The following is a 26,852-nucleotide window of genomic DNA, read 5'->3' as shown; positions in this document are numbered from 1 at the left end:
AAGTGTTGCAATTGCTAATGTTGCATTCAACACTTTCTTTTATCTTTTTTTACACCATATGGAATAGTTCAAGCAGTATTGTATCGTTAAATTGCCATGGAGCTTAAGGTCTTATTCACACGGCTGTCCAGCTGTCCAGCTGTCCTATCTTTTTGTCTGTGTTGTATCTGTAAGTCCCTGCATATGGTAAGGTGTGTGAATTATCCCTTCAGGCACCCATACACCTTGGATTACTGACAGCTAGCTCTTCCATCTCTCCATGTCTGGGAGAACAAAAGGATCAGGAGATAAAATTCAACACCTTTTCCTATACTTGTCAATGGCAACCCCTTTCATTCTGCATCTGGTTATTACGCAGCTGCTCATACAATAATTCTATTTTTTGTGTTTATCAGTTATGACTATTCCTTCTCAATACAACACAATGAGATGTTATTCCTCGTTTTTTTTGTTCTATCCATTGCTTACTCTGGAAAATGGGACTCCATAAAAGTTGAAAGGAATACCCCCCCATAGTGTATCCTGCCATCATTTGTAATTCTTCGAGCAGCCGTCTCCCTTCACTAGGGCAATGTGCCTGCGCTCTGGCAGGAGTCCTGTGTGTACGAGCATACAGCTCTCGCTGAGATGAATGTGTGTAGGGTGAAGGGAGGCTGCGGCTGGTGTCAGCAGAATACATTCTCTAGCTGTGCTGAGTAAGGGGGATGACAGACTGATGGGAGTCAAATGGTCCCATGTTCCAAATACAAGTACAGTTCTTTACCCTTTTAGTGGATTTATATTTTATTACATAGTATAATATGATGTAGGGTAGAACTGGCCACCTGAGTACCAGAGGTTCTGATTAAAGTTTTGAACCCTACAATAACAAGACCCCAAATGTTGAGCAGAAGAAAACCCCAATTTGCATTCACATTTCCACTTTCCCATAAAACAACTCTTGGAGCTCTTGAGAGATTCAGGCTGCCTCTTTAGTAGACACAGCTATTTCTTGGAAAATAACGCCATTACTACTCTACAGTACAATCATCTATAACTATTATTTCTTTCACTGTTTTAGACTAAATCAGTTAGACTTATTAATTTTATGACTGATATATGTAGATTGACCATAGACCCCAAGAGTGGGCACCATCAGAAGAGCCATGTACAAGAACAATATATGGGCCCTTTTTGCAGTCCTTTGGCTCCTCATTATGTACAATTCCACCTGCTTTGGAGTTGGTAGTGGCCCCCTTACCTCTTGGGGCCCCTGTTCGGCTGCCCAGGTTGCACCAATGGAATGTGCGCCCCTGGTGGCCACTTAGTCATTATTTTCATAAGGTGAACTAAATCTGTCACAAATGTATTGAAAACCTGTTAATAACATTCTGATTATAGAGACCGCTCAATAGAGGATATCTACCCCTATAGGCGAGAGGCTTCAAGTATAAGAGATAGTATACCAGGGTTCAATAATATAGAAATCTCTGGGAACAATTTTTTTTTTTTTACTTTTAAGAAGCCTGTATTTGGACTAAAAGCAAAATAATGTTTGCCATTGGGTTTATTAAAAGAATTTGCTCTGTTTGACTTTTACAGGTCTGTCAATTGACAGGTAGTTTGCAACTTCCTTTATCTCTTTTTTTGAGCTGCTCTGTCACACGCCACATCAAAGTTTTCCTAAACTTTGATGCGGTCATAAATCGGCTGAGAGAAGCTCCAAAAAAGACAGAAGGAGCTGACTGACGGATTTTCAGGTAACTCATTCTGCAGCCAGCAATGTACAGGGAAACAAAGCGCTTGTAAAAGCCAAACTGTGTAAAATGTTTCATGAAACCCAGTTGCAAAAAATATTTTAGCATGAAATACATGCAGTTAGTTTAAAAATTGTAGAGATTCGAATTAATGAAGTGCAAATTCTCCTGAATCTTTCCTGCAAAACTTATTTCGGTGTGTTCTGCTCCATAACATTTTGCCCGTTGGTTGCACAGCATTTCCCATCTGACAGGTTCCCTTTTAAGAGGTTTGATCAGATAGAGGCTGAACATACTAATCAAGTTTATTCTAGGTAGTACTGCCAAAATGGAAAGGTCCAAAGTCTTCCCTTCTATCTTTCCAAATATAGAGCAAAAAAAAAACTATATATTTTCATAGATTTTAATTAACAGCGTGTCTTTAAAGGAAATATGTCAGCTATGTAATCTGAAGACCGCAGGAGATAGAGGCTGATACAGAGTTCATGGATGTCACTTGTCAAAGTGCTTTTCTTTACTAACTGTGAAGGATTTATCACTAAGAGATTATCTGACCACGCCCACCCTTGTGATAAGCACCTCACTTCACTGTCTATGGACTTTGTATATACAGAGCCTGGTGTGGGTGGGGTTAGCTTCCTCAGCTCTGCTTCATTCTAAATCTAAAAGCTCTGATTGTGTCAGATCTGCAGCACCCAGTAATCTAAGTAATACATCGTTGGATGCTGCTCTCAGATGAGGTAGTAAAAACCTGCTGACAGATTCCCTTTTAAGCTTAGAAGTGGCTTAATTTCCAGAAACTGACCCTAATTATATTACTGAGACAGATGGTGGATAATGGTTACATGTAAAAACCCTGCTCTTGTCCCGTCCCGATGCTTGCATCCCCTCTGTGCTCTGTAAACAAATGTTTCTAACATTAGAACCAGCAACAGATCATGGAAACGAGCTGTGCGAGGCCGGGCAGGGCAGGGCCTTGGATATTTCACATATCTTTCTAATTTTCCCACAATTGCTTTGGTTAGGAAGTAGAGCTTCGAGGATTATTTCTGAACATCAACATTTTTCTTTTACTGCCAGCTTCCTTTCTGGCATGTCTTTTAATTAAAGCATTTAGATGATGTTATTTACTATTGTCTGTAGATTTATTGATGGATACGCTATTTTCAAGCACCAAACCTAATGATATGTAGACCCTCTTCATATTTGTCTTCTATAAAGCTCCCACACACTTTAGATAGCTCTTTAGATCGTTCGGCCAGAAGCGATGTCAGGTGCTCTCGCTGCATTGGCGGCTTATCTGTAGACGACAAAAGAGTCGCCAGTCCGAAATCAGACATGCTGGATCCTTTAATGCTTTTGGGTGCCCAGAACAATGATTGTTGGGGCATTTGGCTGTCGGCCAAATCCGTCAAGACCCCCACATTCTAAAACTTCGCTATCCCGATTGTATGGATCGGTAATTGGTTAATTATATGTTCCCTCCGGACAAAACCATAAATGTGTTTCTCAGTGTAAAATCTCCATTAATCATGATTTGTGTCTGAACAGCTCACCATTGTGATATATTGAGTTTTTATCAACAAGACAAATACCTCGTTTCCAGGTGAGGTTGTGTGTTTTGTGAAATCGCATGAATTCTTGCTTTTAATCCCTAGACAACAATAAGAGAAACATTGATCCTCCTATTCACAGTGAATGTATTATAGACACAATCAGGTCATAGATTATTTTAATGAGTTTTATCAATTAAAGGGGAACTGTTTTCAATTTTGATTAGAGTCCTAGTACATTTATTTTCAGCAGCCATACATTCACCTTGGTGACTAATGTGGACCACCACCATTAGGTCATTGCATATACAACAGCTCTCTGTCAGCCACTATCACAATCCCGCACTTGCAGAATGTGAGCTGCTCGAGTTACTATACGGTCTGGCTGTGAGCTTTTAATTATAGGCGGTGTCCGGGGTCTTGGATGTAACTTACTTCTGGCAGAATTTTTCTATATATAGTAAGGTTTATGTTGAGCCTAGAGGTAATTGGCATTGTGCGGAGGATGAGTATAGCCTCTACTGTTTCCTTTCTATCCTGGGAAAATCTCTGCTTTTAAATGGCACAGATGTATAAGGGTGACATCATGTAATGCACAGCTTTGCATTGAAATCTGAGAATCTCAGGAACCTCTAAACAAAGGCACAATCTCCAGTTACAAGGACCAAAAGCAGAACACCTTTGACCTTTAGTGATAAGACCAGATGCAGCAACCATTGATCATAATGGATGAGATGGTATATGATAGAAATATGACCCTGCACACATTTTATGCACTTGCCAATACGAGTTCTGATAGGTTTTATTGTTGGGATGATGTAAATACTTACAAAATAATAAAGACCACATTGTACAACGGCAAAAACACTAATTCTAGAAGACCTGAAAACAAAAAAATGTAGATCAAAAGTTGAACTTCAGTCATTTGTTGTAGGGTAAATACACAAAAAAATTCTAGTTATTTCATGTAACTGCCAAAGTTTTCAGTAAACAGCAATGACATTATAGGCAAAGCTGGCAAGATTGTCTGTTTGAGCCCCATATCTAGGATGGTGGCCTCCCCAACCAATCAGGGCTGTATTAACCCATGGCTGAGCACCTAGGCTTTTAGGGATTTGGGCCCCCTGCAGCACATCTTTTACCCCACTGTCACTCAGGGTTGCCAGTTTAACTTTTTTTTTTCTGGACAGCTTATTAAAAAATCACTCGCAGACCATATTTTTTATTGACAAATTGGATAAGAAATGATTATCAGTGAGCCATGTCTACAGACAATAATTCTGATTTGAAGACATCAGCTGCATTCGCTGTAGGCTGAAAATGATAATTAGTCAAAATAATCTGTCCAAGTTTCTTCAGCTTAAAAAAAAAAATTACAAGACTCCTTACATTTTTTTTTTCTACAGACTATGCAAAAAAGTGCCCTATTTTTACGGACTGTCCTGTAATTTTTGGATGGTTGGCAACCCAGCCAATTGTTATGCAATGATGGTGTAAACAATTTAAAAATAAAAATAAAAAAAAAATTCAGCCTTCAATGACAAACTTGCCTAATTTGGTCAGCAAACTGAGAAAAACAATGCTGAAATGGAATTTGCTATTGCACATTTAGCAACTATAAGAATGATGGTTACAAACAATGTATTAATCCATTCCAAGATCCCACACCCCGAAGACTGTCTGAGGATACACAGATATGCAGGAGGACCATGACTAAGCGAAGACGCGCAGAGGATAGATCACATTGTCACCTTTGCCTTTCCAGGCAGCACAAAGGTGACAACACCCCATGGCCTTATGTGACCATGTCCTTCAACCAAACACCTGAAAGGAAAACGTATGAGACTCTACCAGCCAGTAATAAACCCAAGCTCCAGGCGGAGGTGATCCTCACCTAGTCCTGCCCTCTGACCCTACCGCTAGCTTAGTCCTACAACCCTAGCACCACATACTGTACAATGTTAGATTGCAGTCACTGTCCAGAGTCCTCAGCATGTCCTACTTCCCAGGAGCCAAGAAGCTGCCATGCTTAGTGCTGCAATGTTCCCATCAATCACTGATGGTAGTAATGCATTGAAAAAAAATTGTCTTGGTATCTGCTTCAAACGACCCCTTTTACAATATAATTAAGTATGGAAGAAATAAAGCGAGTGTTGCATCTGATACAATATCTAATAATTTCAAACGATGAACAAATCTTAGTTATTGTAAAATATTGCACAACCCCACTGATAATTATTCTTGCCTGCAGTGTGGCACATTCTCCCCATCCTTTTCCAATAACTCGTACCTTAGCAAGCTGCCTACGTGAAAAAATTGCTTTATGACGAGTTGAAAAGAGCGTATACAAAATTTGCATGTTTTACGTCGAGAAAAAAACTGACAATTTATCATCCATATACCATCAGTGTCAGTATAAGTCCATATTGCTTTTTGTACTTCCATGTAGCAACCGTTTTTTTCTATCTATAATATAATATAACCAGGGATATGTCTTTCTGTCCGAAGCCTCTATAGTGGCATATGACGGACACATCCCAGACAGGTAAGAGGAGTATGGTGCCAGAGATAGCAGTATGCGTAGGCGCTGACTGCATACCGCGATCTCCGGCGCCAGTGGGGACATACCGTGATCTTCAGAGAGGCCGGAGGAGGAGAGTGGCGCCGGAGTCCACGACTGCGCATAACGCAGACGATAGAAATAAAATCACTCCGGAATCAGCGTGTGCACATACCGTGCTATCGTCTCCATCTTTTTGAAGACACTGCAAATTTGTCTTCAACAAAATGGCGCCGGAGATCGCGCTATACGCAGATGCTGATTCCGGCACCATTTTATTTAAATAACGCAGGCGACGTGCTGCAGGGGAGCGGTGGAAAGGTGATTGAGTGTTTGTTTGGTGTTTTTTATTGATGGATGGATGGGGGAAGCATATGACTTGCCCCCTGGGTCGTGGGGCACTCGGAACTGGACTTCAGGGCAATGCTGGGAGTAGTAGTGGCGACCCAGTTCCGTGGCTCAGGGTGGTCAGACCAGTGGTAGTCTGCTATGTGCTGTAGGTAATGTCCGACTACGCCACCCGTGGATTGCGGTCAGAGCTAACCGCCGCTGCAGTGCAGACCGCTGGGGCTGATATAAATGTGCAGCACTGAATAGTTCAACTCCCCACGGGAGGAGTATGGCCCCAGGGCAGAATATATAATGGATGATGGAGGGGATGATTCCCACAGCGATAGCCAGAAAACAGAGGCCTCTTAAACAGTTCAGGGTCTTTATTAGAACAGGTAATATGACCCAGAAACAGGCCCGTCTAGGAGGGGGCCTAGATGTCTGAGAGCAAGTGGGAGGCTGGCCCTGGTCAGGGTGAGGGTATAGGCCTACCGTGCTCTCTGTGCTCCTTCTGGCTATTTCCCTCCTTGTAGTGTAACAGCCCACGTTCCCGAGCTCACCGTGTCCTCTCGCCCGTATGGCTTGCAACTTGGGTCCCTTTCTACTCCCGGCCTGGTACGGCTTTGCTGGTCCCTTCTGCTGTGGCGGAGCCTCCGGGCTTCTTAGGCCAAGGAACATACAGTCCCCTGCGGACTGGTTATCTGCTGTAGGACGTGGAATCCTCACAGCCTCAGACACCAAAGTCTGGTAGATTAGTCTCTGCGTCTGCCAGGACAGGCGCACCTCGCCTCTTGTCCCTGGCTCGTGGCTCTCCTACTGCCACACGTCCTGTTAGGCTGCAACACAACTGTCTGTCCCTGCTCTGGGACACTTCTCTATCCAGAGACAGGTTGTCCAGTTCTCCCTAACCCTGCCCCCAGCTCCAGCTTTTATAGGGGCAGCCTGCTCCCCCTACTGGCCTGGGACAGGAGGTGCTGCATGCTAATTGTCCTTGACTAGAGGACCTCCCCCTTGCTCTCAGACACAGCTTTATTATATTTGTGGCATCCAGGCCAGGGTGACACGCATATACCAGGATGGGGGAGCATATACCAGGATAGGGGACCGGGATGGGGGATCATATACCAAGATGGGGGAAGCATATACCAGGATGGGTGAAGCATGGACCAGGATTGTGAAGCAGGATGGGGGAAGCATATGCCAGGATGGGGAAGCAGGATGGGGGAAGCATATACCAGGATGAGGAAGCAGGATGGGGGAAGCATATACCAGGATGAGGAAGCAGGATGGGGGAAGCATATACCAGAATGGGGAAGCAGGATGGGGGGAGCATATACCAGGATGGGGAGCATATACCAGGATGGGGAAGCAGAATGGGGGGGGGCATATACCAGGATGGGGGGAGCACATACCAGGATGGGGGACCAGGATGGGGGGAGCACATACCAGGATGGGGGACCAGGATGGGGGGAGCACATACCAGGATGGGGGACCAGGATGGGGGGAGCACATACCAGGATGGGGGACCAGGATGGGGGGAGCACATACCAGGATGGGGGACCAGGATGGGGGGAGCATATACCAGGATGGGGGACCAGGATGGGGGGAGCATATACCAGGATGGGGTACCAGAATGGAGGGGAGCATATACCAGGATGGGGAACCAGGATGGGGGGAGCATACACCAGGATGGGGGACCAGGATGGGGGAAGCGTATACCAGGATGGGGGACCAGAATTAGGGAAGCATATACCAGGATGGGGGGAGCATATACCAGGATGGGGAGATCATATACCAGGATGGGGGACCAGGATGAGGGGAGCATATACCAGGATGGGGGAAGCATATACCAATAAAAATGGTCTCCACCCGGGCATAGAACGGGTTCAATAGCTAGTATTCTTATAATGGGAGAGTCTGATCCAGAATACGGATTAATGTCTTGTATGCTGTGACTTTTTACATGCAGAGTATCGGTCCATGTGACCACCATATTAATGTGCATTAGTCGGTATGCTGTCTGTGCTAACAGTTTTGCATGCGGACAGCACACGGACGTTTATTATGATTGAACGAGCTTTTACATAGTGTATATTCTCCTGCTAGTTATGGGACTGCCTGGCTTCAGGTCACTTTTGCCCGGCGTGCTTACTTGCTACATATTCTTTATTGGGTTGCACAACTGTAATTTCTCAGTTTTTCCTTGATCTGACAACACTTTCTCACTTTTTTACTAGCAGAATTCAGTAAGTATCCTCCATATTGCAGTGGGCATTTCTTGCATGCTTCGTGTCTGCTAAATTGCTTTGTGTGATAAAATCCCAAATGTAACGTCCGTTGCTGATGTTTGAGACATTTGTACTAGATGTTTTCTAGGCTTGTGTGGTTTTTACATTGTTCTGGTTTGCTGTGGGTTGTTAATTGTTAATTAATAATTATAGCATACAGATTACCATATTAAATATTAGATAGGCGATTGCTTAAGGCATCAGCACAGATGCATGAAATACCTCCATGCCAGATTTGCAAAAATGGAAGATCTGTTCTTACTTGTAGGTTCAGTGCACTTGTGCTTTGATGGCTTCAGTGAGATTAATATGGTATAATCTAGGTTTGCTGAATATTAATGATGATCTTTTTATTTATATAGCGCCAACATATTCCACAGCGCTTTACAATTCAGACAATTTACAGACATTCTCGGCACTGTCCCCATTGGGGCTCACAATATAGATTCCCTATCAGTAAGTCTTTGGAGTGTGGGAGGAAACCGGAGAACCCGGAGGAAACCCACACAAACACGGGGAGAACATACAAACTCCTTGAAGATATTGTCCTTGGTGAGATTTGAACCCAGGACCCCAGCCCTGCAAGGCTGCAGTGCTAACCACTGTGCTGCCCTATCTAGATTGCATACAAACACATGGGCCATGCACACGGTGAACAAGTCTGTAGGACAGTGTTCACGCCACCAAAAGACTGAAAAACACAAGGACACAGTAAAACAAACTTATAAAAATACTCTGTTGTAAAAAAGTAACAGTAAATAGCAAGTGCTAGTAAAAAGGTGATAAAAGAACAGGGTATTTGGTTGACACGTTTTTTGCAAAAAATGTATACTAAGCCGCTCTACCAACGTCGAGGTAACCCAGATCAGAGCAGTGTTCTTGTGTTGGCAAGATTAGGGAGGTCTCCACCCCTCCCTTGTGGGCCATGCACATAAATGCCATCCTCTGCAGCGTGTCCACATGGACATTACCTGTTAGACCTGCTCATATAGGTACTATACACATGATCAGTTTTTAAATACATCAGATAGGGACGGCTCTGATCTGGGTTACCTTGACGTGCGTAGAGCGGCTTAGTATACATTTTTTGCAAAAAAAAACGTGTCATCCAAATACCCTGTTTTTTATCACCTTTTTACTAGCACTTGCTGTTTACTGTTACTTTTTAACAGCAGAGTATTTTTATACATTTGTATTACTGTGTCCTTGTGTTTTCCTATCTAGATTGCTTAGAAAAATCCACGATTTACGACATATAATAGAGACTATGCTAAGACTATAATGAGGTATCCTCGCCCATCGAATTATCAGGGCAGAAATCCATGTGCATTCTGATATTACAACCACATTCATACCAATAAAACAGATTTTTAGTCTGCAACAAGTTTGCCGTGTGTGAACATGCCCCAAATACATGGTGATATTATGGATTTGCTGATGGTGATGTTGATATCGTCCAATAAGTAATGGTTCTGTATAACAAGCTTTCATTGTGTATTTGCAGGAAAACAGTTTTGAGCAGTTTATTATCAACTACTGCAACGAAAAACTGCAACAGATCTTCATTGAACTGACCCTAAAAGAGGAACAGGAGGAATATATACGTGAGGTATTGTGAATAAGGATATGCTAAATAATAATTAATACCATATATTTTACGTATGTAACACTACATCACTGCATAAGACTAGATGACAGCCGTAGCTGCAGTCAGATAACTATGTTGCTGCCTATAGACATACATAGAATTGCCTCAATGTGCAGCCAAATGTGGCGTCACGACTAGTGTTGAGCATTCCGATACTGAAATATCGGGTATCGGCCGATATTCGCGGTATCGGAATTCCGATACTTAATTCCGATACTTTTACAATATCGAATACCGGAATCGGAAGTTCCCATAATGCCTGCGCTCTGCAGTGTCTCTGAAGGATGACAAGCTGGATGGCAGCGCTCAGCTGAGATCCAGCCTGTCATCAGAATGCCATCCCGGCGTGGGAGAATTCTCCTGATTGTTTAAAAGCCGGCGGGCGGTAAAAAGCCGCCGGCTTTTAAACAATCACACAGCCCCATACTGCTTCCCCGCAGCCTCCCACCCCGATCCTCCGCTCCCCTCGCCACCTCCCATCCCGATCGTAAGTTAGGACTGGGCGGGGAGCGCAGCACCAAGGAGCGGGGAGCGAAGGACCCGGGCGGGGAAGCCGGCAGTGAAAAGACTTCACCGCCGGCTTTCCCGTTCTGTGCTGCGCTTTCCCGCCGGTTATTTCAAATGAACAGCTGAGGTATCAGGTGATGCCGATCAGCTGTTCATTTGAAGTAGCCGCGGTGCCCTCGGAGGGTTCATGTGAGTTCATGCTTGACTGCATTGCATGAACTCACATGAACTTTCCCACGGCCGCACAGGTCAGCCTCACCTCCCAGACCCGTCATGATTGGTGTGTGCGGGTGTCTGTGCGATGTCTGCGGGTGTGCGCGATGTCTGTGCGATGTCTGCGGGTGTGCGCGATGTCTGTGCGATGTGTGCGGGTGTGTGCGGTGTGTGTGCGATGTCTGCGGGTGTGTGTGCGGGTGTGTGCATGCAGGCAGACATAGGCCGATGTGACACTACTACTCCCATCGGCCTATGTCTGTCCCCCGTCCACTCCTGCCAGCAGGATCAGCTCGATGGGAGCAGTAGTTCCAATCAGCCTGATCCTGCTATATAAATTGCCCTACTGTGTCCCCAATAAATTTTAAATACATGTCATTGGTGGCCAGTGGTTACCTACAATAAATTAGTGTATACATTACCTGTCCCTGCCGATCGCCACCTAAAATAAAGTAAAAAATAAAAAACTACACCTATACTCACCTAGACACCTAATTCCCCGAAGCCATCGATCTCCTGTAATAAAATATAAAATAATAAACCACAACCTTATCCTTACCCCTCCGTAGTAGTCCACGAGTGTCCCACGATGATCTCCAGTTTAGAGCAGCCACATAGAATGTGACCGCTCTGAACCGCTGCCGCCGCTAGAATGATGGGGCCGTAAAGCAGCCCCGTCATTGCATAAGCGGGTTCACCGGAGTTCAGGCAGCGCTGCTCCGGTCAACTCCTTTACGGCCCTGCTGTATCGTGAGAAATTCCCACGGTACAGCACTGCCGTAAAGGAGGTCTCCGGAGCTGCGCTGACTGAATGCTCTCCGGTGACCTCAGTCAGTGGCTCCTGCTGCCGGGAGCGGACGTGTTCCCGGCAGCGTGAGCTTACAGCAGCCATGCACAGCTGTCACCATCTCCAGATGTGACAGCTGTGCATGGGAGATCAGCGCAGGAACGTGGACAGGTAACTATTTTTTTTAGTAAACTAAGAATTAAATAAAATGCTGTGTTTTATTTCAAATAAATTATTTTTTTCTGGGTGTAGTGTGTTTTTTCTTTTTAACACTTTGTAGGTTAGTAATGGGGGTGTCTTATAGACGCCCATCATTACTAACCTGGGCTTCATGGCAGCTGGCGCTGACATGAACCCCAGCCCTATTACCCCCTGCCACCACACCAGGGCAGCGTGGAAGAGCGAGGCTAAGTGCCAGAATTGGCGCATCCTATGGATGCGCCATTTCTGGGGCGGCTGACGGCTGGTGTTTCTAGCCTGGGAGGGGGCCAATATTCATGCCACCCTTCCTGGGCTATTAATATCAGCCCCCAGCTGTCTGCCTAGCCTTTGCTAGCTATTAAATTAGGGGGGACCCCACGTCATTTTTTTGGGGGAGTCCCCCATTTTAATAGCTAGTAAAGGCTAGGTATTCAGCTGGGGGCTGATATTAGTAGTCTGGGAAGATCCGTGGGTATTACCCCCTTCCCAGGCTTCAAACATCTTCCCCAGCCGTCTGCTTAACCTCCGCTAGAGCCTAAAATTATGGGGTATCCCACGCCAATTTTTTTTTAAAATAAATCCTTTATTTTAACACTAAATGACATTTGAGGAGTTAATAAAGATGCAGTCCCTAAATTATTATTTATTTTTTAATTAATTTTTCCCAAAAATTTTGACGTGGGCTTTGCCATATTTTTGTATGCCAGCCAGGTACAGCATCCAGCTTCTATGAACGCGCCATTTTCCGGGGCGGCTGCGGACTGCAATTTGCAGCGGGGGGGGGGGCCCAGAAAGCTTGGGCCTCCCTGCGCTGCGGATTCCAGCCGCCAGCTGCCTAGTTGTACCTGGCTGGACACAAAAATAGGGAGAAGCCCCACGTATTTTTTTTTTAAATTATTTCATGAAATTCATGAAATAATAAAGAAAAAAAGGGCTTCCCTATATTGTTGTGTCCGGCCAGGTACAAATAGGCAGCTGGTGGTTGGGGCAGCCCGTTCCTGCCTGCTGTACCTGGCTGAACACAAATATAGTGCGAAGCTCCACGTCAATTTTTTTTTAAATTATTTTAGGAAATTCATGAAATAATTAAAAAAAAATTGATGTGGGGCTTCGTCCTATATTTGTGTCCAGCCAGATACAGCAGGCAGGAACGGGCTGCCCCCAACCACCAGCTGCCTATTTGTACCTGGCCGGACACAACAATATAGGGAAGCCCTTTTTTTAAAAAATTATTTCATGAAATAATTAAAAAAAAAAAAATACGTGGGGCTTCGCCCTATTTTTGTGTCCAGCCAGGTACAACTAGGCAGCTGGGGGCTGGAATCCGCAGCGCAGGGAGGCCCAAGCTTTCTGGGCCCCACCCGCTGCAAATTGCAGTCCGCAGCCGCCCCGGAAAATGGTGCCTTCATAGAAGTGCCATCTTCTGGCGCTGTACCCAACTCATCCAGGGCCCTGGTGCGGTGGCTCACTGGGTAATAAAGGGGTTAAGGCCAGCTTGGCATTATCAGCTGGCCCTAAGCCCGAAATTCATGGGGTCACGCCAATATTAGACATGACCACCATGAATTTCTAGTAAAGTATTTAAAAAAAACACAACACCCAGAATAAAGTCCTTTAATTGAAATAAAGACACAATTCTTTATTGTTCTAAATTAAACTATACTTACCATCGCGCCCATTCCAGCTGAAGCCAACGATCTCCTGCAATAAAAGAAAAATAATAAACCAACCTCATCCTTACCTTCCCATGGATCCCACGACAGCTTCAGCTCTGCTACATCGAGATGACAGGCTGGACCGCAGCAGAACGCTGCCATCCAGCCTGTCATCCCGCAGACACTGAGAAGCGCAGGCATGCTTGCGCTCCTCAGTGTCTCTCTGTGACGGCATAAAGATGAGCCGAGTTCATGTCCAATGAACTCGGCTCACCTCATGCACGTCACTGACAGCGTGGGAAAATTCTCCTGCACTCAGCGCTTCAGCGTGAGAATTCTCCCACGCTGTCAGTGACGTACATGAAGTGAGCTGAGTTCATTGGACATGAACTCGTCTCATCTTTATGCCGTCACAGCCAGACACTGAGGAGCGCAAGCATGCCTGCGCTTCTCAGTGTCTGCGGGATGACAGGCTGGATGGCAGCGTTCTGCTGCGGTCCAGCCTGTCATCTCAATGTAGCAGAGCTGGAGCCGTCGTGGGAACCATGGAAAGGTAAGGATGAGGTTGCTTTATTATTTTTCTTTTATTGCAGGAGATCGTTGGCTTCAGCTGGAATGGGCGTGACGGTAAGTATGGTTTAATTTAGAACAATAAAGAATTGTGTGTTTATTTCAATTAAAGGACTTTATTCTGGGTGTTTGTTTTTTTTTTTTTTAACTTTCACTATGGGGTTAGTAATGGGGGTGTCTTATAGACGACTCTCCATTACTAACCTGGGCTTGATGTCAGCTGGCATTATAAGCTGACATCAACCCCAGCCCTATTACCCCACTGCCACCGCTACAGGGCAGTGGGAAGAGCGAGGCTAAGTGCCAGAATTGGCGCATCCTATGGATGCGCCATTTCTGGGGCGGCTGACGGCTGGTGTTTCTAGCCTGGGAGGGGTCCAATATTCATGGCTCCCTTCCTGGGCTATTAATATCAGCCCCCAGCTGTCTGCCTAGCCTTTGCTAGCTATTAAAATAGGGGGGACCCCACGTCATTTTTTTGGGGGGGTCCCCCATTTTAATAGCTAGTAAGGGCTAGGTATTCAGCTGGGGGCTGATATTAGTAGCCTGGGAAGCTCCGTCGGGATTACCCCCTTCCCAGGCTTCAAACATCTGCCCCAGCTGTCTGCTTAACCTCCGCTAGAGACTAAAATTAAGGGGAACCCCACGCCAATTTTTTTTTAAATAAATCCTTTATTTTAACACTAAATGACAAGTACAGTAACCAACACTATCACTGTACTTCATATATATGTGACTGACATGTTTCTATCTATCTAATCTATGTGTGAAGCTCTATTCTGTCTGTTATAAATTGTCGGGTACCACTGCTGAATTGCCGGCCGGCTTTTTTAAAGAGACGGTGCACGAAAACACTATTATTTTTTTAAATAAATCCTTTACACTAAATGACAAGTACAGTAAGCAACACTGTCATTGTACTTCATATATATGTGACTGACATGTTTCTATCTATCTAATCTATGTGTGAAGCTCTATTCTTTCTGTTGTAAATTGTCGGGTACCGGTGTATGCCGCTGATGAATTGCTGGCTTTTCGCATAATACATTCTACATTATTCTTAGTTGTTTTACTTCATGTAGAATTAACCTACAAGGAAAGAAAGGGTTTATTTTCATTCCGATATTAGTGTCCCATTGACTTGCATTGGTTTCCGGTATCGGAGATATCCGATACTTTTTGAGTATCGGTCCGATCCAATCCGATATGATATTTCCTGATATCTGAAGGTATCGCTCAACACTAGTCACGACCCAAATCGGCTTTCGGGTTGCCGGCCCAGATTGGTAGCATTGTGCAACTGTAGCTACAAGAGAAGCCATCTGTGTCCTTCACAGTGTTTATTTTTGCATTTTTTAATTAAAAAAAATGTAATGTGGGTTTTTATTTTTTCCCCAAAAATGCTATGGGGCTTATTCAGAGACAGACATAGACCTCTGTGTGCCCTTGTGTTGACCATTTGCGGGCCCTTTTATCCAGCATCTCATTAAATAGATTCTCACTTGTATCTCTCTTATAAGTGACAATGACAAATTATAATTTTTAGCCATTAAACGCTTAGGTCAAGCATTTAGCTAGAGTCTAAGCAATGGTAGAAAGCGGCTTGTAAGGTGAGATGACCCCATTCTTATTGGGCCCCTAAGTAGCTGGACAGGTCACAACAATATGTCCATCCACCTCTGGCCAGATGTACTTATGCATCTTAGCCAGAATTTTGTCATTAGCTGTGCTGTAATTTTGGAATAAATCATTCTTTAAAAAACAAAAATTGATCTTTTTTTTTTTTTTTTTATACCCCCCTTGTACTTCCTTAGACACACAATTCTGGTGTAAAGTAGGCAACACGAGGTAGTTCAGAAAAGGAAAACAGGTTAATTGAAGAAGTTGCCAGTGCCGATGTCTCGCCCTTGTTGGTTAGATCTGTTCTTTGCATAGAAGAATTATCAGCAATTATCCATTGTTTCTATTCCAGTAGGAGAGGGCGCCTTTTGAATAACTTTGCTTAAGCAAATTACATTTTCACTGTTGTCAGACCTCTGCGTGCACTAACGGGCACACTGTATACCCTGATGGTGGGACGTACATCTGTCCTGCCTGCCAGCACTACATTTATACAGCTTGTTCTCTTCCTATCAGTTCTTACTGGGCTGATATGAAAATTCATATTCTCAGGGGTCTGTGCAAACAAATGAGGTGGCTCCAGCAACTCCACCTCCAGTGACTGTGTTCTATACTAAACAATAGGTTTACAGCAAGTGTGAACATGCTATCATTGGTGTCACCATCAGGAATGACCTGCTGGGCTGGATCTCGATTTATGCTTTTGTACATTTTTTTTTTTCTTGGATCCTTAATGGAAATGTTAGTCTGGAGGGCTAGCATCAGCAGGGAATGATTGTATACTAATAATTGTAAGCCTATTATTATTCTAACAAATGAGGGGAATAATGGGAAGGTGGCAGATATGGAATAGGTAGCTTATATAACGATAATCTCCGATAATATCACAATGGTACAAAGTGACTGCTCACCCAACGTGTGCTTGGCCCAGGGTTTTGTTTTTTTTTTTGTTCTTAAATGGTTAAAGCAAAACTCAAATACCCATCTGTGTGCTTAGTCGTAGAGAACATTTGTAATGAAATCTCATCAACCATTTCTGCTAATAATAATTATATTTAATTCTGCTATAATAATAATAATTAGTGGGACTATAGCAACTTTATCTTTACTTTAAAGAGAAACTGTCACTAGATTTTTGCAGCATAATGTAGTGACAGAGCTGGCTGTCAGTCAGTGCCAGAGGCTTGATTACAGGCGCCGGTCTCCATACACTGAGCGGTGAATGAAGCCGTGCCGGAGCCACCCTGTGACTGAAAGCCGGAGGCTGCCAGAGGGAATAAAGTTAATTTCCTCCTGGCAGCAGGGCTCTCCGTGCTGGGACAGGGAAGATTCAGAACACTATTAGCAGATTAACCCCATATCTGCAGGTTAATAGCATTTTTTACATGACCGGTTGCCTTTAAATTTACATTCTCAGATTATTAGAATATAAGCACATAAGACAAGTAGATACACACAGTTTATTGGAAACTAGATGTGGATTTTTGCTGTCACCATATGATTTAGACGACATCGATAACTGGAGAGAATGAGGGAAATGTTTGGGCAGCTCTGTGTCAGCTGAGGAATCTGCAATATCATAAGGGGCTCACAGGGTGAATCTGGCCAACTTGTTAAAGTGCCAAGAAGCAGAAATAACTCTCCTAAACTTTTTTAAATTATTAATAGACTTTACTGTAACAATTTAGTGTCATTACATCAGTGTTCTGACTTCTGTTATCCTATATTAGGAAAGTTTTGGGGTTTTATGAGATTATGACAATTTGGCTGCTGTCTTAATAGAAGCGATTCCATTCATGTCCCACAGTCGAGTATGGAATAGCAGCTTGGTACCATTCAATTGATTAGAAATTGGCTGTAATACTATAGATGGAGTGTGGACAAGGGTCTGCTGTTCTTTCTGTAAAGCAGCCATGTATTTTTACAACCTCTTTAAAGCACACTCACCTATTGTTATGAGCACTTGGGAATTGCTGAAGCATTTCCCTGTGTAGTTTGGCATCTACTAAAGACATGTCATACAATGGCACATCTCAAGCAAGGAGTCATGATTTTTCTCAGCACGTAGCTGGGGTCACAGCCTGGATTAGGGTGAGGTTTTTGTGGGTGAGCAGAGAAGTTTAGGTTTCCACTCCATCTGCACAGTCCTTGTCTCTAGGCTTGCCAGGGGGAGTATGCTCCCAGTTTGAAGAACACTGGCATCACCAGCTTGTTGGAAGTCTCCATCATGAAACTGGTACGGACTAGCTGCGTTCTGTATTGGGGTGCTGGTGGTAGGACTAGATATTTTTCTCTATTTTTACAGTGGCATCAAACTGGGGCAAATGCTGTTGTCAAAAGTTGGCAGACAGGCTATCTCTGCATGTGTCACAGCTGTCAAACAGCCGTGACACTTGCAGGCGTGGCGACATTAAAAGAAATGCCGAGCATGCCAAAATACTCGGCAAGCACCCGAGCATGCTCACCGAAGGGGTTAATAGAACACGCTTGATCATCAATGATTATAACGCATTGGCCCATGCAATTTTATGTTGTGTTTTGTCTGACTATATTTCTACCCACACAGCCACATCCCATCAGACTTCAGCTTTTATCTGCTGTTTATTTATCCACAATACAGAACATGCTTTTCTGTTATGCATTTTGTACATTTTTTTCATTTCTAAAGGATTAGATTTCGATCTATATCCAGAGCAGGGACTCTAAGAAAACGAGAAGACGTATACACATGGCATCATTGACCTGAATGCTTACTGCCTTTTCTTTTGGCTCTGTGCCACAGAAGTGCATGGGAATTTGACACAGATCAGGAATGGAATGGAGACCATGTCTGGAAGTAGTTCCAGGGCACCCAATTTTGGTCAAGCAGTTGATGAAAGGATACAGCTTTTCTGAGCCCATTAGAGATTAACTAAATCAGTGTAAAAGGGGTGTGCAGAACATTGCTCTACAGTGTGTTAGAGGACCACTGCAACAGGGAAGTGGTGAGAAAGTTGGTAACTGAACATTAATTTGGCAGCTTGGTGAATGGGAATGCATCAGAAATGCCCCTAGAGAGTTGAAATCAGATATTCATTTCCTGCATATGTCTTCCAGCGTAGAACTGATTTTTGTTCTATTTTATTTTATTTTTTTTTTTTTAAGGGAATTGAGTGGACGCATATTGAATACTTCAACAATGCCATTATATGTGATCTGATTGAGAATGTAAGTACAAATTATTATACAAGATTGCTTATATTGTGCATTTCATAAAACTTGTTTCTATAGGGCTCTATTCACATAGCTCTTAGACTCTTAGAATTGTTTCACAAAAACAAAGCATTAAAAATAACCAATAAAAGGGCTAGAAATATAAAGTCTTATTAAGAACAAGTTTAGGCTTCTGCATATCGGAGAGATGCTAAAGCCATGCTTTCTAGACCAGAGCTGCACAAGCTGTAGCCTACAATGCCTTTCTGTGGGCCCCCAACTGCTAAGCATTTACATTTTTTTTTCTAATAGGAGAATCTTTTTATCTTGGTTCCTGTTTTACTGCTTTTAGAAAAAAAGCTAAATACACTAAACCCTAAAGGCCATATCACACGGCTTCTGTCACTTGGCAGTCCTCATAGCAACTGTTATGCAACCCATGTCCAACAGCTTCAGGTGCAAGTTGTGTTTAAAGGAGTTGTCCTATGAACAAAGTACATTTTAATTAATAGATCTTGTAATAATAATAAGTTCCACAATTAGATTTGTTAAAAAATGTCCCCTATGCCGAGATAATTTTATAAATGTGCCCCTGAATTGAACTGTAATATCTGTGTGTGCTCCAGTTCATTTTCGACACATACTTCCCCTCTTGGCCAGTGGCTGTGGTATAAGTTACTTATGATACGTTAGTGTACAGACAAAACAGTAGGGTCTCACAGCTACAGCTTTTTGAGGTTACACATTTTCCTGCCTGTTTTATCACAGGAGTGAGTGTTTCTGCCACATCACCAGTCCTGTGAGCGCAACATAAATTAAGTCCGTGACCTATAAGCTCAATAGCTACTAGAGCTCCTACGTCACTGACTTGATTTTGATGTGTTCAGGGGTTGGAGATATGGCCGAAACACTCACTCCTGTGTTACCCCAGGCAGCGAAATGTGTTACCTCAGAAAGCAGCAGCTGTGAGCCCTTCCTGTTTTTTTCTGTATTCTCACTCATTGACCTATGCTCCCCCCTCGCCGGGAGCTGTTATTTGCTGACCATGAATTGGAGCAGTTCTGCATGGTCAGACATGGCAAATAACAAGGCAGGGGCACATTTTATAAGATTGTCAACACAGGGACAACCCCTTTTTTTAAGATTTTTTTTTTTCACGTAATAGTTGAAGGAAAATCTTATTGGAGTCCTATGTACATGGAATCCATCTCTAATCACTACAAGTGTCACAATATAAATGGCATGAGTGTAAGATCTAAGTAAAAAAAACTGCTGTCCTGACATAAATTATTACATTAGCATAATAACATAAAACAAAATCCTCTTCTCCCTCCAGGGGATATAAAACATTGCATTTTATGTTTTGAGGTTTAATGCTAAATCTGTTGTTTGCTCATTGTAATTCCTTCTAAAACTTTAGAACCAGAATGGGATCCTGGCCATGTTGGATGAAGAATGCTTACGACCAGGCACAGTTACTGACGAGACATTCTTGGAGAAGCTCAATCAAATTTGTGCCACTCATCAGCATTTCGAGAGCCGAATGAGCAAGTCCTCTCGTTTTCTGAATGACACATCTCTGCCGCACAGCTGCTTCCGGATTCAGCATTATGCTGGCAAGGTACCGCTGAGAACAATTACCTATGTTCTTATAAAATATTTATACGACTATGTCACGTAGGGCAGCTGATGGCTGAATAAAGATGTCACTACTAATCAAGAAGGAAATAAACTGTAAACTTTCTTGCTTACCTCAGTGCAGGTGTATTCTGTACAAGAGAAAAGTTAATTGAAAAGGTCTCCATTATTTAAAAAGGCCTTTAAAATAAGATAACTGCTGATTACCTGCAGGTAAATGGAGTTTTAATGTTGTTCGGCTGCTTTAGTAGAAGAGCAGCTACAGGGAGAAAATGAAGATTTAGTCTCCCTCTAGCCTCTCGCTTCCACTCATTGATACAGGGAGCTGTGACGGTCACCGCTCACGATGATCACTACCCGACACATTGATTGACAGCCTCCTCTGCACACACACTGCAGAGCGAATAAAAGGATCCAATCTATAGAAGGTTGCCCAAATACATATTATCCAGCTTTTTTGTTTTCCATTGAGGAGATTTGGACAAATGGGACATTGTTTATTTTCCAGGTCATGTACCAAGTGGAAGGGTTTGTTGATAAGAACAATGACTTGCTCTATCGAGACCTTTCTCAAGCAATGTGGAAAGCAAACCATGCACTTATCAAAGATATGTTCCCAGAGGGCAACCCAGCCAAGATAAATCTCAAGAGGCCTCCAACTGCTGGCTCCCAATTTAAAGCTTCAGTGTCAACTCTGATGAAGAACTTGCTTACAAAGAACCCGAATTATATCAGGTAAAGGCTGCGGTTCTGCACAATTTTATGAATGAAAGTCTGTGCACATAACATCTTTCAGGTAGATTCTGTCTGTAACCTGCCTGAAAAAGCAGTGAAAAAACATTAAAAAAGAATGAATAAATGGCCAGCAATGTAAAAATAGCCTGCAGTGCATGTGTCTGTGCATCTGTCAGGTGGTGACATGACCATTCTCCTGGTGGTTTCTTCTTGGAAGCCACCGCTGTTTTATATGTAGCTGCCACAAAAGACATCAGAAAAGACACTATTGGCAAAACACAGCTGGCGTTTTCCTGAAGTGTCTTCTGCGTTTAAAACGATGCTTGTACGCCAATGTCTAAAAAACGCTGTGTGCACATACCATAACATGGTCCTCCCTTCTTTTTTGGACTGCTGCTTTTAAAACTGCTTCTGTTATTAATTGGGTTTTTTGGATATGTTCAGGTGCATCAAGCCAAATGACAAGAAAGCTGCCCATATATTCAACGATGCCCTGGTGCGCCACCAAGTGAGTTACCTTGGCCTGCTAGAGAACGTCAGAGTGAGACGGGCTGGTTATGCCTTCAGGCAACCTTATGAGCCGTGCTTGGAGAGATACAAGATGCTGTGTAAACAGACATGGCCGCACTGGAAAGGTCCGGCAAGGTAAGCTTGTCCTATAGTCTATGTACACTGTATGTTGTGGATTGTTGAGGTTCCTGTAATACCCATAATGTCACATTTTGACTTATTATACAGTCATGGTTATCATATACAGTACAGACCAAAAGTTTGGACACAACTCATTTAAAGATTTTTCTGTATTTTCATGACTATGAAAATTGTACATTCACACTGAAGGCATCAAAACTATGAATTGACACATGTGGAATTATATACTTAACAAAAAAGTGTGAAACAACTGAAAATATGTCTTATATTCTAGGTTCTTCAAAGTAGCCACCTTTTGCTTTGATGACTGCTTTGCACACTCTTGGCATTCTCTTGATGAGCTTCAAGAGGTAGTCACCGGAAATGGTCTTCCAACAATCTTGAAGGAGTTCCCAGAGATGCTTAGCACTTGTTGGCTCTTTTGCCTTCACTCTGCGGTCCAGCTCACCCCAAACCATCTCGATTGGGTTCAGGTCTGGTGACTGTGGAGGCCAGGTCATCTGGGGTAGCACCCCATCACTCTCCTTCTTGGTCAAATAGCCCTTACACAGCCTGGAGGTGTGTTTGGGGTCATTGTCCTGTTGAAAAATAAATGATGGTCCAACAAAACGTAAACCGGAGGGATTAGCATGCCGCTGCAAGATGCTGTGGTAGCCATGCTGGTTCAGTATGCCTTCAATTTTGAATAAATCCCCAACAGTGTCACCAGCAAAGCACCCCCACACCATCACACCTCCTCCTCCATGCTTCACGGTGGGAACCAGGCATGTAGAGTCCATCCGTTCACCTTTTCTGCGTCGCACAAAGACACGGTGGTTGGAGCCAAAGATCTCAAATTTGGACTCCTCAGACCAACGCACAGATTTCCACTGGTCTAATGTCCATTCCTTGTGTTCTTTAGCCCAAACAAGTCTCTTCTGCTTGTTGCCTGTCCTTAGCAGTGGTTTCCTAGCAGCTATTTTACCATGAAGGCCTGCTGCACAAAGTCTCCTCTTAACAGTTGTTGAAGAGATGTCTGCTGCTAGAACTCTGTGTGGCATTGACCTAGTCTCTAATCTGAGCTGCTGTTAACCTGCGATTTCTGAGGCTGGTGACTCGGATAAACTTATCCTCAGAAGCAGAGGTGACTCTTGGTCTTCCTTTCCTGGGGCTGTCCTCATGTGAGCCAGTTTCTTTGTAGCGCTTGATGGTTTTTGCAACTGCACTTGGGGACACTTTCAAAGTTTGCCCAATTTTTCGGACTGACTGACCTTCATTTCTTTAAGTAATGATGGCCACTCGTTTTTCTTTACTTAGCTGCTTTTTTCTTGTCATAATACAAATTCTAACAGTCTATTCAATAGGACTATCAGCTGTGTATCCACCTGACTTCTGCCAAACACAACCAGGGGAGGAGTCCTGAGGAGATAATTTGCATATTCCCACTGCATTTTGGGGTAAGTGAAGAGTCTCCGCGAGCTCAAAGAACACTGGATTTTGGCTGTTGGAGCTGAAAAGAGGACATCGGTAAACCGCGCGCCGGTAAACATTTTGAAGCTTTTTTCACTGTTTTCAGAACATTAGCAGTAAGAACATGGAAGAGTCCAGGAGCCATTTGGTGAGCTGCATATCCTGCTACATGTTCAGACTTGCCAGTGGAAAAGCCAAACTTCACATGCCAGAAATGCAAGCTTGTGTCCCTGTTGGAGGAAAAGTTGCGAAATCTAGAAGAGAGGTTAACTTACTTGAAAATCATTAAGGAAGGTGAAGAGTTCTTAGACAGAGCAGAATTATCTCTTCATGATTCAGAAAAAGAAGAAATTCGAACTGCACCTGACGAAACAGAGGAATGGAAGCATGTGACCCACAGAAGCAGGAGGATCGAGAGGCAGTCAGCACCCATACTGCTCAGGAACCAGTACCAGGCTCTCTCGCAGGAGAACCATGAAGAAATACAGCAAGATAAGACTTTGCCAGCAATGAATAACCTTGTAAGCCCTCAGAATCCTCCTGGATGGAGAAAGAAGAATGTTGTGAAGAAAAAACGGAGAGTGGTGGTCATGGGGGATTCCCTGTTAAGAGGAACAGAGGCCGCTATCTGCAGACCAGACATAACCTCAAGAGAAATGTGCTGTCTTCCAGGAGCAAAAATTAAAGATGTGTCTGACAGGATATCAAGACTCTTCAGACCTACAGATCACTACCCATTCCTGCTAATACATGTGGGGACAAATGACACCACAAGAAAGGACCTGGAAACCATCTGCAGTGACTTTGAAGACTTAGGCAAGAAAGTGAAAGAATTGGGAGCGCAGGTGGTCTTCTCATCCATCCTCCCAGTGGATGGCCGTGGAATAAGATTCTACAGGTGAACAACTGGCTACGTCGATGGTGCCATCAACAAGGATTTGGATTTCTGGATCACGGAATGAATTACCTATACGATGGACTACTTGCTAGAGATGGGGTGCACCTTACGAAGACTGGAAAACAAGTATTTGGAAGTCGCCTTGCTATACTCATCAGGAGAGCTTTAAACTAGAACAATGTGGGAAGGGAAGCAAAAGGCCAGAAAAAGATATACAGCTGACAAATACTATTGAGATCTCTGCTACTGGAAGTGAAAAGGAAGAACAAAGACAAAACAATTTAAATAATAAAAATATGGGAGGAAGAGAAACCAATCACAAACTAAAATGTTTTTATACAAATGCACAAAGCATGGGCAACAAACAAGGAGAATTGGAACTACTAATGCAGGAAAAGAAATATGAGGTCATTGGAATCACTGAAACTTGGTGGGACGATTCACATGATTGGAATAAAAGGATACAACTTATTTGCAAGAAACAGACTTGATAAACGAGGAGGAGGTATCGCATTGTATGTTAGAAAAGCGTATATCTGCACAGAGATTGAAGCTTCAGAGACTGGGAGTTCTGTGGAAACTGTTTGGGTAAGAATACAAGGAGAGAACAACGGAAAGGACACCATTGTAGGCATTTACTACAGGCCACCTGGGCAAGCTGAAGATATGGATGAACTCTTTATGTATCAAATGACCAAGTTCTCCAAAAAATATGACGTAGTGGTCATGGGAGATTTCAACTATCCAGACATTTGTTGGGAATCTCTCTCAAGTAAAACTAACAGGTCAAGCAAATTCTTATCCTCTCTTGCTGACAACTTTATCTTCCAAAAGGTAGGGGAGAAAACAAGGGGATCTGCTACTTTGGATCTAATCCTTATAAACAGGGAGGAAATGGTTGAGGAGGTAAAGGTGGCTGGGACCCTAGGAGGCAGCGATCATGCTATTCTAGAATTTTGGATAACTAGAGGAGGAAGACATGTGAAGACTCAAACTTCAAGGTTAGATTTTATAAAGGCAGATTTTAAGAGACTCAGAAAGAGAATAGGAGGGATCCAATGGCTGGATGTCCTTAAGGACAAAAATGTCCAGGAAGGATGGGAAATTTTTAAAAATGAGATTCTCAAAGCACAATCGTTAACAATCCCGAAAAGTAGGAAGAATGGGAAGCATTTAAGGAAACCAGGATGGATGAACACAGAACTTAAACACATGCTAAAAAGAAAGAAAGAAATGTTTATGAAATGGAAAAAGGGAGGCATATCTAAAGAAGATTATAATGCAGTCTGCAGATCCTGCAGGGCACGCATCAGGTTAGCTAAAGCTGACAATGAATTAAGGCTTGCAAGAGATGTCAAAAGCAATAAACAAGGATTTTGGGGGTATGTCAAAAGTAAAAGAAAAGTCAAAGATGCTATTGGATTTTTACAGGATGAAAATGGAGAAATGGTAAGAGAGGATGTTGAGAAGGCCGAACTTTTTAATTCCTATTTTGCATCTGTTTTCTCTCAGAAAGAAAATGCAACATCAACTGATCTTCATTGTCCTTTTAAAGGAATAGAAGAATCCAAGTTATCTGTAAACAGAAAGATTGTGAGGGAATATTTAGCTAACATAAATGAGTTCAAGTCTCCAGGTCCAGATGAATTACACCCCAGAGTACTGAAGGAGATCGTAGAAGAAATTTTAGAACCACTTTCCATAATCTTTGAAAATTCTTGGAGAACAGGAGAAGTCCCAGAAGACTGGAGAAGAGCAAATGTTGTTCCTATCTTCAAAAAGGGGAAGAAGGTGGACCCAGGGAACTATAGGCCGGTGAGTCTGACTTCTATACCAGGAAAGATCTTTGAACAAATTATTAAACAACATGTATGTACGTACATGGATAAGAACGAAGTGATTAACCAGAGTCAGCATGGGTTTGTAACTAACTAACCAGTCATGTCAGACTAACTTAATTTCCTTCTATGACAGAATCACTGACTGGGTGGATCAGGGAAATGCTGTAGATATAGTATATCTTGACTTCAGCAAAGCATTTGACAAAGTATCTCACACCATCCTTATTGAAAAAATGACCAAGTATGCAATGGACCAGGCAACTGTTAGGTGGATTCATAACTGGCTTAGTGATCGGACTCAAAGGGTGGTTGTAAATGGCTTCACATCCAGCTGGATGAATGTCTCAAGTGGGGTACCTCAGGGCTCTGTCCTGGGACCAGTATTGTTCAACATCTTTATCAATGATTTAGATGAAGGAATTGAGGGTAAACTGATTAAATTTGCTGATGACAGAAAGCTAGGAGGGATAGCTAATACTAGAGAAGAGAGAGAGAGGATTCAAAAATAAACTGGAGCAGAGGGCAGCAACCAACAGAATGGTTTTTAACAGGGAAAAATGCAAAGTACTACATCTGGGCAATAAAAATGAAAAAAGCATGTACAGAATTGGAGGAATAGAGCTAAGCAACAGTACATGTGAAAAAGACTTAGGTATACTAATAGATCATTGACGGAACATGAGTCAACAGTGTGATGCAGCAGCAAAAAAGGCAAATACTATTTTGGGATGTATTAACAGAAGCATACAGTCTAGATCACGTGAAGTCATTATCGGTCTT

At 43.1% G+C, this 26,852-nt stretch overlaps 1 protein-coding gene across 5 annotated transcripts in view; it reads left to right on the top strand.

The window, feature by feature from the left end:
• The window catches only part of MYO1B (myosin IB), a 280,385-nt gene that overhangs the window by 183,344 nt on the left and 70,189 nt on the right, over positions 1-26,852 (top strand). For all 5 annotated transcript variants that reach the window (XM_073647879.1, XM_073647883.1, XM_073647882.1 and 2 more), the window contains exons 14-18: positions 9,972-10,076; positions 18,813-18,875; positions 20,281-20,481; positions 21,007-21,233; positions 21,678-21,878. In XM_073647879.1, the coding sequence (XP_073503980.1) occupies positions 9,972-10,076; positions 18,813-18,875; positions 20,281-20,481; positions 21,007-21,233; positions 21,678-21,878 (797 nt within the window). The remainder of the gene's footprint in view (positions 1-9,971; positions 10,077-18,812; positions 18,876-20,280; positions 20,482-21,006; positions 21,234-21,677; positions 21,879-26,852) is intronic.

This window comes from Phyllobates terribilis, unplaced genomic scaffold (genome assembly GCF_046119375.1).
Source record: "Phyllobates terribilis strain yellow unplaced genomic scaffold, ASM4611937v1 Scaffold_9__5_contigs__length_417890890, whole genome shotgun sequence".
Taxonomy (NCBI): domain Eukaryota; kingdom Metazoa; phylum Chordata; class Amphibia; order Anura; family Dendrobatidae; genus Phyllobates; species Phyllobates terribilis.
The sequence above is the reverse complement of the archived record's forward strand: the minus strand, read 5'-3'. Positions and strand labels throughout refer to the sequence as shown.